Source organism: Numenius arquata, chromosome 2 (assembly GCF_964106895.1).
Source record: "Numenius arquata chromosome 2, bNumArq3.hap1.1, whole genome shotgun sequence".
Lineage (NCBI taxonomy): Eukaryota > Metazoa > Chordata > Aves > Charadriiformes > Scolopacidae > Numenius > Numenius arquata.
The window spans coordinates 33,495,696-33,510,994 of NC_133577.1; the positions used below are offsets into that span (position 1 = coordinate 33,495,696).

General features: G+C 46.9%; 1 protein-coding gene across 1 annotated transcript in view; it reads right to left on the minus strand.

Annotated features, from left to right (window-relative positions):
* The window catches only part of MDGA1 (MAM domain containing glycosylphosphatidylinositol anchor 1), a 143,516-nt gene that overhangs the window by 95,359 nt on the left and 32,858 nt on the right, over positions 1-15,299 (minus strand). The window contains exon 2 of the mRNA XM_074168643.1: positions 15-154. Within this exon, the coding sequence (XP_074024744.1) occupies positions 15-154 (140 nt within the window). The remainder of the gene's footprint in view (positions 1-14; positions 155-15,299) is intronic.

A 15,299-nucleotide genomic window follows, 5' to 3' on the forward strand; every position in this document is an offset into this window, starting at 1 on the left:
GACTGAAAGCTTACCTGTGGCCGGGGATGTCCTGTGACCAGACACTGCAGGACCAGTGTGTCCCCCTCCCGAATTGTGTAAACACGTTCACTGATGTTGTCTTCCTTCACCACGCACGCCTGCCCAGCATGGATGATTTGGGCCTGAGCAGGAGCTGTGGAGAGGAAAGAAGTGGTAAAGAGGGAAACAAGCAGCACCCCAGCCCCACATGCCCACTGCCCAGGGTGGCTGCTCCCACGGTAGGTTGGAAGAGCCACCTCTTAAGCCACAGAGGGGAGGAGCTGGACGGTGCTCCCAGACACAAAGGTCTCAGAAGATATAAAATTGGGTGATTTTCCCCACCTCGTGGGCAGCTGGTATCAACTGCTATTTTAAAACCTTTAGTCCTGTTGGGATGAGCAGCTCTAGGCACTGAAAAGCAGAATATAGAGCTTTTTGGGGGGACCCTCCTGCACAGCCTGAGGACCAAGAATTCCCTGCTTTCAGCTCCTCCCAGACAGGAGTATGTGCAAGTGGTTAAAGCAGGGTCCTGGTCAAATCACAACTGCTCTATGCCTGTCTAAAACAGGCCTGATTACTATGGTTTGCCTTGCAGGGGACTAGGATAACTACTGAGCGGAGTCAGAAAGGGCCTTGAAGTTCTGTACAGCTTTTAGCACACCCCCCTAGAACAGGCACAGCACATGCTGCAGGAGAAACAAGTCTTTGCCAAATTACACAGCAAACTGTCTCAGCCCTGAGCCAGAGGGAACAGCCTCTGCAGGATCAGGGGACACATCATCTCTAGGAGTCTCTCCAGCTAGGGCTCCAAGTGGAGCCCAGTAACTGCCAGTCCGGCCAGGAAAACAAGTGGAGACCAGTGCTGTGGAAAAATACATGAAAAGCAACCTCCCAGAACAAAGTTTTAAAACACCATGCCCTCTGAACGGCAACTATGTCCCACTGTAGCCCTGATCAACAGCAGTGAGAGACAAGCTCTAGGAGAACAGAGTTTTTTAAAGAAAAAAGCCTCAGCTCCAGAGTCTTGTGCAAACAGCCCTTGGGTCCCTACTCCAAAAGCGTTTGTGTGATCACTGAAGCAGCTGAGATGTATTGAAGGTGACTGCATAGCCCAGTGGGACACCTGTGCTTGTTCGAGGGGAAAACTCCAGTCGCACTTCAAGGAACAGAGAAACCCACAAACATGTCTAAGAACCGGTGCCTCCATGAGAGTCCCCCTGGGATACTTCCCTGTCTTGCTACAATGCTTCCAGGTGACTCTGGAGTCACAGCTCTAGCTCCCATTAGTGAAATATAACACAAATGAAGAAACCACTGAGGAGATGATCAAAGGGTTTAAAGCAATGAGCCTTAGCAAGCTTCTGAAAGAAGCACAGCTTTTGCACAACCTGTTAAAGCTGAACTGAGCACCCACTTTTTCCTCAAGGTTAGTTGAGCTTCAAAGACTACCTTTTTTTTTTTTTTTCTCCCCCTTCATTCCCTTGGCATGACCAAAATTCTCTAAACCCCATCACCCGAGCAAGGCAAGTGCTCAGATTCATGCTGGTTTAATCCACCAGCAGCACAAGACCTAGGGCAGGCAGGGCAGTGGAGATCTGTCTTTGAGATCAGCCTGTATAAGCCAGTGTTACCACAATGCTCTGACCAAGCAGTAGTGACACAAGAGTGGACACAGGGCTAGTGGGCAGCAACCTGCTCTTGCTGCTGGGTCTCCACAGCCTGCCGCAGCGACCCAGCACCCAGGCAGCAGCACCACACACGCAGCAAGCAGCTCCCTCTTTTTGCATCTCTTCTGTCTTTCCAGCTTGGTGGCACTTTGTTAAAATCATTATTGCTCTCCAAACAGAAGCAACATGTGCATTTGAATAATACGATGGCACAAACACAGATGAATCTCTCAGCCTCTCCTGTCTTCCCCTTCTGCAGGGCTCCTAGGAATGTGTCTGCCACCACTCGAGCATCACAGAATGCTGAAACCAACTGTCAAAGCTTCACTGATACAACTGAGCAGATGAGTGACCTTCCACTGCCTGGATGGCAGAAGAGTCTTGCTGAACCCAGGACAAAGCAGAAACCTATGTATCTGCAAACTTATGTGTGTGTCTTTGAATACACATACATCTGGGAGTGTGTATGTATGGATGGATGGATACAGATACAGATATATACATACATACAAAGTAAAATAATGACTTATCAGGAAAAGACATTGTGAATGCTTGTCAAGCAAACAGTAGCAGGAGGAGTAATTCAGATGCCTGTATAACCTTTGCCAATACACCTTACTCCAAATGACAGTCTCTCATGCTGTTTCAGTCCTTGGACCAGTTCTCTGCAGACCTGCCATCACACCTTTAATCCCACATGCACTGCAGAACATCGCTCACAGTGCAGAGACCCAGGCTGTGATGCTGAGGAATCCCTGTTCTATGATTAAAAGAGAGACCCTGTCCCTTCCCATCCTATACCACATTACCCCCCCCAATCCCTGACCTGTGCTGCCTGCACTCAGTGGGGTCCTGGCACCCTGCAGCAGCAAAGCTCTCATAACCTCCTTCACAGTCTCTGGGCTGCATTTGCCAGCTGGTGGCTCCATTCTCCCTTTGCAAACATGACCTTGCTGCAAAAACTAATTTCCAGCCACCCCATGGCGATTTGGAATATTTATCTGCAGCTCTAGCTCCCAGTTAAATGTCTCCTTAAGTTGCTCCGCTATACCCCACATGGTATACAACGTAAGTCTTTCAACTTACACTCTTTTTCCTTTGGCCATCCCACCATAACTTAACCTGTCTTCTGTAACCCTTTCCTGTCACCTGCCTAAATGCATTTCTACATGGGGTATTTCCACAGCAAAATCATTAGGTACAGTGATACCGGATTAGAGGGGTTTTGTTCAACTATTCTGGTGCCAAAATACCTTGTGGTTACTTGTTGGTGTCTGAGTTCAACAGAAATATTATTTAAACTAATCCTTATTTGGCACCACAAAGCATTATATGGCACTAGTCTACAGCAAAATGACAACCCTAGGGATAAGCCCTATGTCATAATTTTTTCCTCCTCTCCCAAATTCTCCCTGGATCCACTGAGCTGTAATGAAGCTCACAAGCAAGCACATGCACCTCCAGCTTCATTCGTAGGTGTTTTTAACTTGCTTGTGTTACCATCACTAATACCTTTCAGCTATATTCGTTGGAAAGGGACATCCCTTTAAGTGAATCCTCACCGTTTAAGCTGTAACATCTCTCTTGCAATCCCAGCAGGTTCCCAGCAGAACAACCACCATGTTTCCATGTCTTACACTCCAGATGAACCCAGACCTCTCAAAAGGGAGCTCAAAAACCTTGGGGCTGTCTTGGAGGGAAATGCACTCGGGTAGATGGCATAGGAGCCAGATAAACTCTGCCATAGATTACAGCTTGACCTTAGTGAAGTGGTGGGGGCTGAGCAATGAACCAACCCAGCTCTTAAAGGATTGCATTAAATCACAACATGAGACTCAGGAAGGTCTCTGTTCCAAGCTCAGCCTGCCACAGCACACAAAGGCTGGGAAAGTCACCTCATGCCGTATTACAGATGGGCAGAGAGATTGTGAGGATTAATTGCACTTTTAATGTGCTTGAACAGGAAGAATACATTATTGTTTGACATCATCCCAGGTCTCCTGGAGGATTTCAGCATGCAGACAGTTTGCGCATTGCCAGCACAACAGGATGGCAGGACCATGCCTGTCAGAGTAAACAGTTTCACAGAAGGCCCCCAGGAAGGAAAAGAAAGGCTGGAGCATGAGGCCAGGTGCTGGAGATGAAGCGGTGATCTCAGCCATTCTCAGCAGTCTTCCACGAAGAATGACCCTTGCAAAGATACAACCTGCCCTGCTAAATCCTGCTGGAGCAGAATGCCTCTCTTCAGGCTGGCAAAGCCTAGAGGACAGGTTTTTCCCTACCCTCTTTCCCTTACACTTTGAGGGACAGATTCATCATCACTTCTTTTCCACTTCCAGGTAAGAAATCAACTAAGGGAAGGCTCCCAACACAGAGTCCTTCAGAGAAACTGGGCCAGCCAAATATTGAGTGCCAGATGCTTTACAAAGGAAAAAAATCAGGCTCTGAACCTGCAGCTTTGGGTCCTTCCTTGGGAAAGGGCTGGCTTGCGATGCATTTGGCCTCTGCACTGAGATTTCATACTACGCTTTCACTTGATATATTTACACATTAAAACAAAAGGAAATTGAAGTGGATAAAATAACTTTATTCCCAGTGCAGTGTACTGTACAATGTTATTATTACCATAATCTGGAAAGTTTATGAGACTCTTGGTGCTTAGAGGTTGCTAATATCATTAAAATGCAGAAAATAAGAGAGAAATGTTTTTTTGGAGAGGAATGAGTAATCTTTATTTGGTTCACAGGTCTAGCCATTCATCTTTTTGAGCCCAAGATCCCATCACTACAATGGCAATGATGAGAGCTCCTTCACAGAGAGTGTGGTAAAAGGTAGATTGACACTCCCTCAGTCACAGTCAGCAACCACAAGGCCAGGCTGCTCACCCCTTTTGCAGCACAGCAACAACTCCACTTTATCACTGCTTTCTCAGCAGGCTAACACTAGCCATCACTATGAGACTCTGCCCCATCACCACCTTTGCCACCTGCACGTGTCCTGCAGATGGCCTCAAGGATGAAAAACATGCACCTCCAAAGCTGCTGCCCCAGCACCTACAGCTACACACACTGGGACACCGAAACCACCTACCTCTGCTACCACCCTCCTGCAGGGTGGGGAGAGAGTAAAGCTGCACCTGGAGTTTTCCCCCTTCCTCAGAATTAATCAACCACTCTGCTTTGCGAGATGAGTGATGCCCTCCCGTACATCTGCTGTAATTATAATTCAGCCTCTTGTGCACATAAACTAGGCAAAGAAGCCCAGGGTCCTTCTCCATCCCTGTTCACAGGCTCCCTGGACTCACATTGCTCGATTACAAGGGAGCAAGAGGAGGGGGGGGCACTGGCTGCTAATCTGCTGCTTAAACCCCTCAAGAACCTGCCTATCTCCTTCCCTCACCCTTCCCGTCCTTAGCAAGTGGCATGTAAGTGATGCATCTCGAAGGGAGTTCTCATAAAGGGGAAAAATACATGGTGTTTATGGAGCATGTGGGGTTGAATAAGCATTTCATTAAGGAAATCCACATGTGGCATTCCTTGCTGAACACCACTCTCAGTAACTGCCTATCTGTGGGTGGAATTGCCCTGCAGCACCATTAGTTACAGACCCTGCACCCAGGAAATGTCTCGGGCCTTGAAGTCATTGTTTTAGCTAGCATTTTATCCCGTCTGTTCATGCAATGCACAACTCTGCCTGAAGAGCAGGGGCACACAAACATGAAGACCTTTGAGGAAGGGGTCATGTCTCCTCAGCAGAGCACAAAGAGAAGCCAGCACACAAGTGAAAGGAAAAGATGTGCTAGCAACACTCAGCAGGAGCGAGGAAGGTCTAGTAGGATGGGAAGGGTCTGCAGGGGCAGCGTCCTGACAGTCAAACAAAACACCTTGCTCATGCCTGCTCTGGGAGGAGATGGCAGCCTTGTTGTGTGTTCCATCACTATTCAGCTGGTCTCATCGATTGCTCCGCTCCGGATGAAGACCACAGGCTTTGCTGAAACTTTCGACAAAACAAATTAACCAGGCCAGCTCCAGCCCACAATGCAGGGCATGATATCGATGGGCCATTTGAAAAGGAAAATTCACTCCAGCTTGAGGACGATTATAGAAATAATAATACACAATCAGTGTCCATTAACACTGTCAGCAGGGCTGTGGATCAATAGCGTATTAATGGCTGAAGAAAGACCGCCCGTTCAGACCAGCACAACAGCAGAGGGAGAGGAGATGGCGGTGAGCGGGTGTGATCGAGCCCAGGCACCACATGGTTTTTTGCAGCCAGCCCAGGGGAACCCCTATCACTGCCACTTTCTGAACACATTCCCTGGCTGCTTGCTCAAGAGCCTCCTCCTCTCTCACCCTCTCCCAGCCTCTTTGCCCAGCACAAGGGCAAAGGGAGCACACCCCCTGGAGGGAACCTCCCCAGCTGAAGCTGCCCAGTACAGCTAAGCCTAATCAGGTTCCAGCTTGTAGCACAAGGTCAGGCTGGCCCCATAGCAGAGAGGGAGGTGATGCAGAAGCCCCCAGGGATAGCTGAGGAGCAAAGTGCACCCATGGTCCCAGGTTTCCTCCCACTTATTGGACTTATCTCTTGCCCAAGCTCCTCCTGGTGACTCTTCCAACACTGTGTGCTGTCTGGGCAGCTCTCTGCTACCACAAGGCTGTCCTAAATCAAAAGCCACCAGGAAGCCCACCCTGCATGTTGATGCTAAGGGTTACAACCCCAAGCAAGACACAGGTCCACTGAGGCTCTTTTGCCCCCATGCATCAGTGTTCTCACTGCAGCCCAAACCATGTACGGTCAAAAAAAAAAAAAAAAAAAATCTGCTTACAGTACTCCTAGCCTAAATTTGCAGCAGGGAACACGTCATATTTCAGCAGCAAAACTGTCTCTGACTCCTTTGGTATTTGTACACTGATCATGATTAAAACACAAACATCAATCCACCCACAAAAGAAACACAGCCACTTCCGAGATATGCCAAGCAACCATGTCTGCCCCGACACAACACTCCATAGCACTCTTGAGCAACAGGAGAAGAATATAATTTTCAATGGGAAGTGCACAGAGAAATGACAGAGTTGTGAAAAGTAATCACAGAGCATGAAACTTGCCTCCCGAAAATAGCATGGGATTATTTTTTTTCACTTGGAAGAGTCCAAGACGATGTCTTTACATCTCCAACTGATTACATCTCCAGAAACAGTTTCCTTTTGCAAAGCTCAGCCAGATAATTTGCACGGTCTTAAAATAACTTTTTGTTTAATCAATGTCACTTCCTTGAAGCATCTCAATAGTTTTGTTTCTTTTAGAAAAACGCCAGCAACAAAATCATGTGAGATGTCGTGAATAGCAGGTACACCCCTCTGTGACAGTAACACCTGCTCCCAAGACCTTTGTTCAATTTAAAACTACAGAAGTATTGTGTGCTTTACTAAAATATTAGAGTCGCCAGATAATCACTGGCACCCTCCCCCCAATTCTCAACTCCACTGCCCACAGCAGCTCACTAGTTTTCCTAGGTGTTCCCAAAAATTTTCTTACGTAGGTCCACCTAACAGCAGAGTATCAACCAGCAGAGCAAAATCAATCAGCAAATTTGATAGGAATCAAGTGACAGATGTTACATGCAACACATTACAGTGGCATAGACTCTGTATCACTGCCTAACTCATATGCCCAAGTGGCATTTGTATATACGACTCAAAGCAATCAATATAAAGTTGATTGTCTTCAAATATTTAGGGGCTCCAGATACGGTGTCGGTCATAGCCTACCAGTACCTCAGCAATACTGTCCTGGAAATTTCCAGCTTTGGTTAGGAAAAGAAAAAAGCATGTCTGTTTCATCACAGCCATAAAAGACTATCATCCTTCCCAATCCACTTCCCACTGTGCCGGTTTCAGAGCCCGAGCTCTATCTGTAAATCTTCTTGCTGCAAAGCCCAATGAGCCACAGAGCCACACTTATGCAAGGTGATCCTGCCGAGCTGAGCGCTCAAAGCATTGCACTTAAAAACCCATTTCTTGCCTGGTTGCTACTTAAAACCCCTAGACATTTTAGGGGAAAACACAAATGAGGCAAGCAGCGTGGGGGGAAAAACCAGGCATCCTCTACTCTGGAGACCATCGACAGACTGACTTGTTTGTCAGCTGGTAAAACACCCAAAAAAGAAACGGTCCAGTCAGAGAGAAGATCCTGCAAGGAGAGGAACTCAACTGGACATGGGCAGCACAGATACCTGCTTATCCTGCCCATGTGCTGCGGGAACAGCCTCCAGAGGACAGGCCAACACCAGGCTCCTTGGCAGGTTTTATCCCCTGTCTTGCCCACCGGGTCTCCAGTCCCCTGAGTCAATATCCAGCTGCTCCATGCACCCACCACCATCTGAAGGAGAATGAACAGTTACAGGCACCCATAAAACCCACTGACCCTCTGGCCTCTGTAAGCCCTGGTGCTCTCAGCTTCCAGCATGCCCATCACTAGGAGCCTTGGAGCAGCCGGTTTGCAGGAGAGACAAGCCTGCCTCGAACAGACAAGAGTCTGCTGCTCTTCAGGCATTTCGTGCTTCTGCTCTCCCTTCTCCTCCTCCATCACAGAACACTGGAGCCACTGAAGCTGCACATCCCCACGCAGCCAGGAAAACTGCCTTTCACAGGCATGCTGCAGCTTGTCAGCACAGATAGCAAAGCCCAACAGCCAACGAGCCCAGGATCTGCTGCTAATAACTTTTGCAAGCAAATGGGCTCTGCTCTAACGGTCCCAAAAGTTTTGCCCCTCTCCTCTTTTCCCTGAATTCAAGATCGGCTTATTCCCAAAGTCACCATTGGTGCTGCTTGTTCCATTTTCTTTCCCTTTTTATACTTCAAGCCACTTTGGTACAACAGTGACTCTTCAACAAAGAGATCCATGCACACAGATCTATAAACCAGCATACTTTGAAACCCAGCTGCTGTTTCATTGCTGGACCATTTAACATAGGAGATGAAAGGAGAGCACAACATAGATATTTCATCCCTTCAAAAAGAGAGAAAAAAAATGTCAATTTGCTAATCATCTGTCGACTAGATTAGCAGCAAAGTTGCATGAACTATAATCAATGAATAACTACGGGCTCCTTTTCATATCAAAAGGGGCAAAAAAAAGCACTCATCAGGCAACAGCTGTGCCTTCTGAATCATGAAAAATAAGGAAAGGTAGAGGGAGAGTTTTCAAACTGGGTTCCCTGGCTGGCAGGATGCTCCAGACTTTGCTGGTGAGGACTCTATTATTATAAAGTCACACATATGTGCTAAAACCCACCCCTGGAAACACAGAAAGAGAGACAGATCCAAGCTCCAGTTACACTAAAAACAATAGACAAGAAAAATAACAAAAACCAAACTAGTGTGCAATCAGAGTACACTGACACAAGCTGGGTAAGAATAGGAGTATTTCCATGAAACTCCAGCTGGTGCTGTTCAAGATGCTAAACCTTGAGGCCCAAATTCTTCAATGTCAAAGTAGAAACTGGGGTCTGGTGAGCAGAAGGGATGGCAGAGAAGAGCTGTCTGAGGAGAGGACTTGTCTCTACATGGAGACCCACAGGGGACATTGTACACTCAGGGCTGCTAACCCCAGAGGGTGGATGCACAGCTGTAAGGTTAGCAAAGCAAAGCACTTGGGGCTTTGACTAGCCGGTACCCCAGCTCTCCTGCAGACCTCCTTGTCCACCAAAGGACCAAAGCAGCTCCACCACTGTCAGACAAGCTCCGGCAGAGGCACAGAGCTCAGTGCAGATCACAAAGCCCATCTGAGAAGCTGGGTAAACACTCAGGCACTGAACCTATGCCAAATTCTCACCTGTCATGGCTCTGCTGCTTCCAGGGCCCATCCAGCGAGCTTGGAGGGAGGTGGGGATGTGAGGGCAAACACGCCATGATGACAGTGCAAACATTCGCTCCATGTAGGAGAGGAAAGAGTCAACAAATGACCGTGTTTACCTGCTGCTATACCCAGCCTCCACAGAAAGCGACAGGCTATTTCAATTGTGAAACGGAGTAGGGGTGGGGGGGAAATCACTGTGGGAGCCAGAGGGTGATAAGAGCCACAAGAAAGAGACTGAAATAAAATGTCACTGAAAGCCTCTTTTGTTCTCGCCATAGTTAGAAAGAGCTGGAAATACAAATGCTACCCTTAATTCAAGTATCTAAAATCCAATTTGGCTACTGAAAACCGGCGGACAGCAGGGACTTGTCTGTCCAAAGCTCTACACACAGAGGTACCTGTCCCACAGGCACCCCAGATCCCCTGCAGCAAAGCTACTTCCCAAGGGATGAAAGCAGTGTGGCTGCGCAAGATCAGCTCTCAGCCCCTCCGCAGCACAAACCCCAGCACAACCACTCACTGGCAACCCTGGCAGAGATGCCAAGGTCCCAGTGGAGAGCAGAGACTTGGCACCAGTCTGCTGGGTGCTTATCTGCTCCTGGAAAGAGCAGGATTAGAGACAGGGGTGCTGCTGATGATGCAAGGATGCTGCTGGTGATACAGCCCCTCGGTGGAAAGAAGCCTTTGTGCTCCCATATAGGCCCTCGCAAAACACTGACGCTTTTATGCCCAAAGCAGTGCTGTCAGGTGGGGAAATGCTGCTATTGCACGCTGCCAGCTGGGGAAGATAAAGAAATGAAATGGCTTGTCCATTGTTGGGCGGGAAGCCTGAAGCACAGCCAAGGATCAATCCGTACCTAATTCCAGTCTGGCACCTAATAATGCAAAGGCCAAACTTTTAGCTTCTAAGGCTGCCTAATACAGCACTAAAAACTGAAATTCACAGGGAGCAGGGGAAGAAAACTTCTTCTGAAACACAGAAGCGTTTACTCAAGAAAAACTGTTTTCCCCTGGATTTTCTCCCATATCCCTTTTCACCAGCACAAGGAACTCAAGCCTGAAAAGTACTGCCAGCAAGCAAAACGACCTGGAGAGGGAAAAGCAAATATGACAGCTCAACTCCACCCCAAAGGAAGAGAGAGAAACACCGAAAGGAAATGCCAGCAAATTGTCATCAAAGCTTAGGCAGCGGGGGCTGTGTGACACCCCTGGAAATCAAGCCAAGTAATGTTTTATCTTCACAGCATCCTTTACATCCCTGCAGTGCCTGTGGTGTGCAAAATCCTAGAAAGTCCCCAATTCTTTCCCTCTCGAGTACCAATAACTAATAACCACAACCTGGCAGACAGGCGAGCAATTCCCTCTGGTTCCGATAAGAGGAGCTGACATCTCTCTAACCCCAGCCACCTCCATTGTTTTATTCTCTTTGTTTATTGATCCTTTTATGCACATAATGCAAATTGACATTTAATAATTCAGCTGAGTTAATGGTGCTTAAATATTAAAAGGCTTTTCTCTCTTAATTAGCTGTAGCAAAATAGGCAACAAAGGAGTTCTAGATAGATGCCATTTAAAATGCTCTTGTCCAAGTTCTCTGGTGTTTTACTAGGGATGGTAAAGAACAGCTTAAGAGAAATTTTGTGTAAGTCTCCTACTCTTGCTAGGAAAGTAACTAACCCATAGAAGCGTTTCCACAGGCTTTGATTCATAGGGCATATTCATCTCTGTCAGCTCTTTGTTTTCTCTCCCTTCTGCTCTTCTCCTAATAAAGACAGAGGGGAGGGGAAGGAGAGGCAGCAGGTAGAAGAAAAATCCTTCCTTGTAAGAAGTGCCGCCACTGGTGACCGGCACCCACGTAACACAGTGCAGATGCAGAAGCCTTCCAATACGTCATTGTGAGACCCACAACCAGGTGAAAACAGCTAGAAGGAAGAAGTACACGTAGCTAATTGAAGAGTTACAAACAGCACAGAAATCTTGCGATTATTCCCTGGGGCAAGAATAACTAATCCTGGAAATGAATTTAAGATCATACTGAAAAAAAAAATAATTTCAGATGTAGCAGGGTAAGGGAACACATTTATTTTTCTTTGGTTCATTATGCTAAGGGTTGAGAATGAGAGGGAAAATGCATGTTATCTTTAAACCTCAGTCTTATCTCAGCTGGAACCAATGGCAGTAATACATCTTAGTCATAATGTTGCTGGTGTATGGCACCACAACTGCAAAGAGCTGGTATTATTTGGGCTGTTTTAACTGTGCCTCTCTTAATTAATGCTCATTGTAAGTCCTGGATTGGTTTGAGTTTGGGATAATGATATCCCACCTGACCCAGAGCAGAACGATGTAGTCACAATAATTAGATATAGTAACTGTTAATAACTTAGTTTAATTACAACCTATTTTCTTCAAATTTAGCCTAGACATAAGATTTCAATGAATTTTAATTATATGCCACGTTCGAAGAGCCCGTGCTATTGCATTATTAAGTTAATTCCAGACAAAGAAAGAGACTGACAAACACTAAATTCCTTACTGAGGACACTTAAAAAAAATTAATCTTAATTCAAGCCAATTAATAGATTGACTTGCAAATTCTCTGCAAATTCATTCCTCCAGTGAGGACCAAGTACTGTAAATCCATAGAGGGGAAGCTGCATTTTTCACACATAACAAAGAGATCAAATTCCCAGTTTATGTGCAAAGTTGAGTTCATCCTTAACAGCAGAGCAGCTCCAGAAAGCACTGAAGTCAGCACTCTGAACCTGCCAGGCAGGGCATTGTGGCAAAGAGTCTCCCCACGTGCAATGGCACCCAAGGACTTCAGGATCACGGGAGAGGGCAGAGCACCGGTCCTCCTGCCCAGAAGTCACAAGAGGTGTGCAACCCAGCTTTGTTCACAACCAGCATCCCCCCCTGCACACAGGAGAGGGCAGTGGTGCACATACCTGAGTCAGCCCACTATACTTTTATGACTGATTTTAAGGTGGGGAAATGCAGACGCAGGGATTGCTACTTTATCTCCCCTTGCACGCAAATGCAAGAGGAGGGTCTTTCACAGCCCTCTTAGACACAGGGTAACCCCTGCCAGTCGCTTTGGCAGAACATGGGGAACCCCTCCTTAACTCTATAAGGCTCTGCACATAGGAAGCATTTTCTGTCACTCCGCATCTGCCGCAGGCTGCTCACACAATGAAATATTCTTGACACCGTAACAAACAGTTTGCATTGTTTCCCTTTAATAGATTATCCATCTACTCCTCTCCAGCTGTGCAACACATCTGGCCACACAGCCTTCCCTGGGCAGATACTCCTCAGCCCAACATTCTGCTTATTGTTGTTCAGGAGACTTAGGAGGTGATGGGGGAGTAAATACCAAGCAGACAAGTTGCATCTCCGGGAGTTTTCAGGGGCAATAAAACAGAAGTCCGTTTCCAGCCTCTTCAGCACCGAGTTGCCAGTTTTGGCCTTCTGTTGTCTCCCCTCCACCTGCAGCTAATCTCAGTAAGATAGGGCCACTCTAGGGATGTAAGTGTGATTAACTTAACGCAGTACTGCAAGGCTGTTCCTGCAAACAGGATGGGCTTTGGGCCACTACTACAAAGAGCTCTCCTCAACCACAAGTGCCACATCTCAGGAGCATCCCCCAGCCCCTGCAAAAAGAAGGTATCTCTGGCATTGCCACGGCCTGGCTACACTGATGGAGTTCATTCTGACAAACAGCTGCAGCAGCTCAAAGAATTAATCTCTTTGGGGGAAGGGAAAAAAAAAAAAAAAAAGGAGGGGAAAAAGGAAAATGGACTAGTAAAGAGTTTTGCTAAAAAAACCCTGATTACAACCGAAACACAGGCAAGGAGAAGCAAAGCCACAGATGCTGGCTTGGCTACTCCCTGGTGAGAGACAGATAGCAATGAACTTGGGAGCAAAAGTTCCACAAAGCAAGGTTATGAATTTATTACTCTGCATCTGTGCGGAGTCAAAAGATCATCTGAAACACCAGAGACTTGCAGAGGAAATTAGGGAAGTGCTAATGCACATGGGACAGTGTTTAAAATAATTTCTCAGCTGGCTGACTGCACAGGGGGTAGGCACAGAGATTAATTCTCTACCCAAGATCATGCATTTGTGCAAACATTGTTGAGCAGCTTGTTCAACAGGGGATTCAGGGACTAACGCAGACGTATCAAAGCAGCCAGGGTCTGGCTGACAGCCTTGCAAAGGAAGCAAGATGATCTTTGACACTAAGGAAATAAAGCTCTGAGAGACTGAAATGCTGACAGGCACCAGCCTCAAAGCTGAAGCGTGTCTGAAGAGAAAAGCTCTTTAAAGACTTTTGTTCTCAAACTCTCTTCTGCAAGAGAAAAGGCTTTGACCTACTTAGGCAAGGCCAAGGGCAGGCTAGGACCTCAGAATATTTTAAAATCACTTATCCTCAGCTCCATTTGATGTTCTCTTGATATTAGTAAGAAATTTCATTTTATTTAAAACACTCCTGGGCCTTCAGCTGTTTGTGGAATGACACAGAGCAGCCCACAAGAACAAAACAGTCCCTTGGTCTCTGAAGGGGACAGGAGGAAACCAAACTCCTAAAGAGAGCAAAGTCTCAAACCAGCCTCCTTTCTTAAAGACCTCAACCAACCCAGTCCGCTGCACAACACCCTTGGACAAATCAACACAAAACTAGACAGTAAGCTTCCCATTTAAAAGAAAAAAAGTGTTTGAAGAGGGAAAAAGGCACAGCTTCTGAAAACACACACTTACTTGGAGCTCCATAGGGTACAAACTTAAAGTGCTATCCCTTGGATAAGCAAGTCCCTTGTGCTGCCCATGAGACAAGGAATAGGTTTACCTTCTAAAACATAGGTTTGTCCCCAGTTTCAGCCTGCTCCAATTTTCCACTAAGGGATCTGGTTATGCCCGAGAGGATTGTAGACCCCCAGTAGCCCACCAGACTGATGGCTGACAGGAACAGTGGAACTATTTCCCAGTGTTTGGCCCACAAGACATGTCACCAATTACTGAGGCACCACCAGTTTGTTTCACTGAGATGGTCAGCATGCCTACCTTGGGGCATTTCAAAGCCCTATGTGACAAAAGATTGCTTCTGTTACAAATTACATTGGGGAAACAACCAAGAACCATTTGAGCCTTGCAAATCACTTCTGCTAATCCTCATCTGGAGGGACACAAATTGGCCTGGACAAGCTTATGAAATTGGCTGGGGTAAAAAGAAGTCATGCCTTGCTCCAGCAACGGGTGCAACCAGGGCTTCTCCACCTTCCACAGGCCAACAAGCACATGTACTGCTGAACATCCAAAAATGAGCCACTGTCACATATCACAGTCACCACACCTTCAAACTTCTCTCCCTGTTTGATTATCTCCTAAAACAGGTGAGGAACAAAAAGTTCCATTATCAGGCATGTGCTTTCCCTGTTGCTGCCTGCCAAGGAGGGGGGCAGGGAGCCAACTGAATTAGCTGGGGAGCTACTCACTAAACACCAAAGGATTTCACATGCAGCAGCAGAAATGATCCGAACTACCAGCCACCATCGAGCACTGACAGCAAATAGCTCTTCAGGACCCCGTTAACCACAAAGTTTTTCCACCAAACTACCCAAACTCCACCCAGGAGACATGGCATCCTCTATTTTTGCTCAGTTACTTGGAGCTAATGGTCTTCAGTTCATGGCCTTCACCATCCACCACTCTCATGTATCACTGCTTAACTATGACACCAAGGAAGACACGGGGTGGGAAAGAAACCCA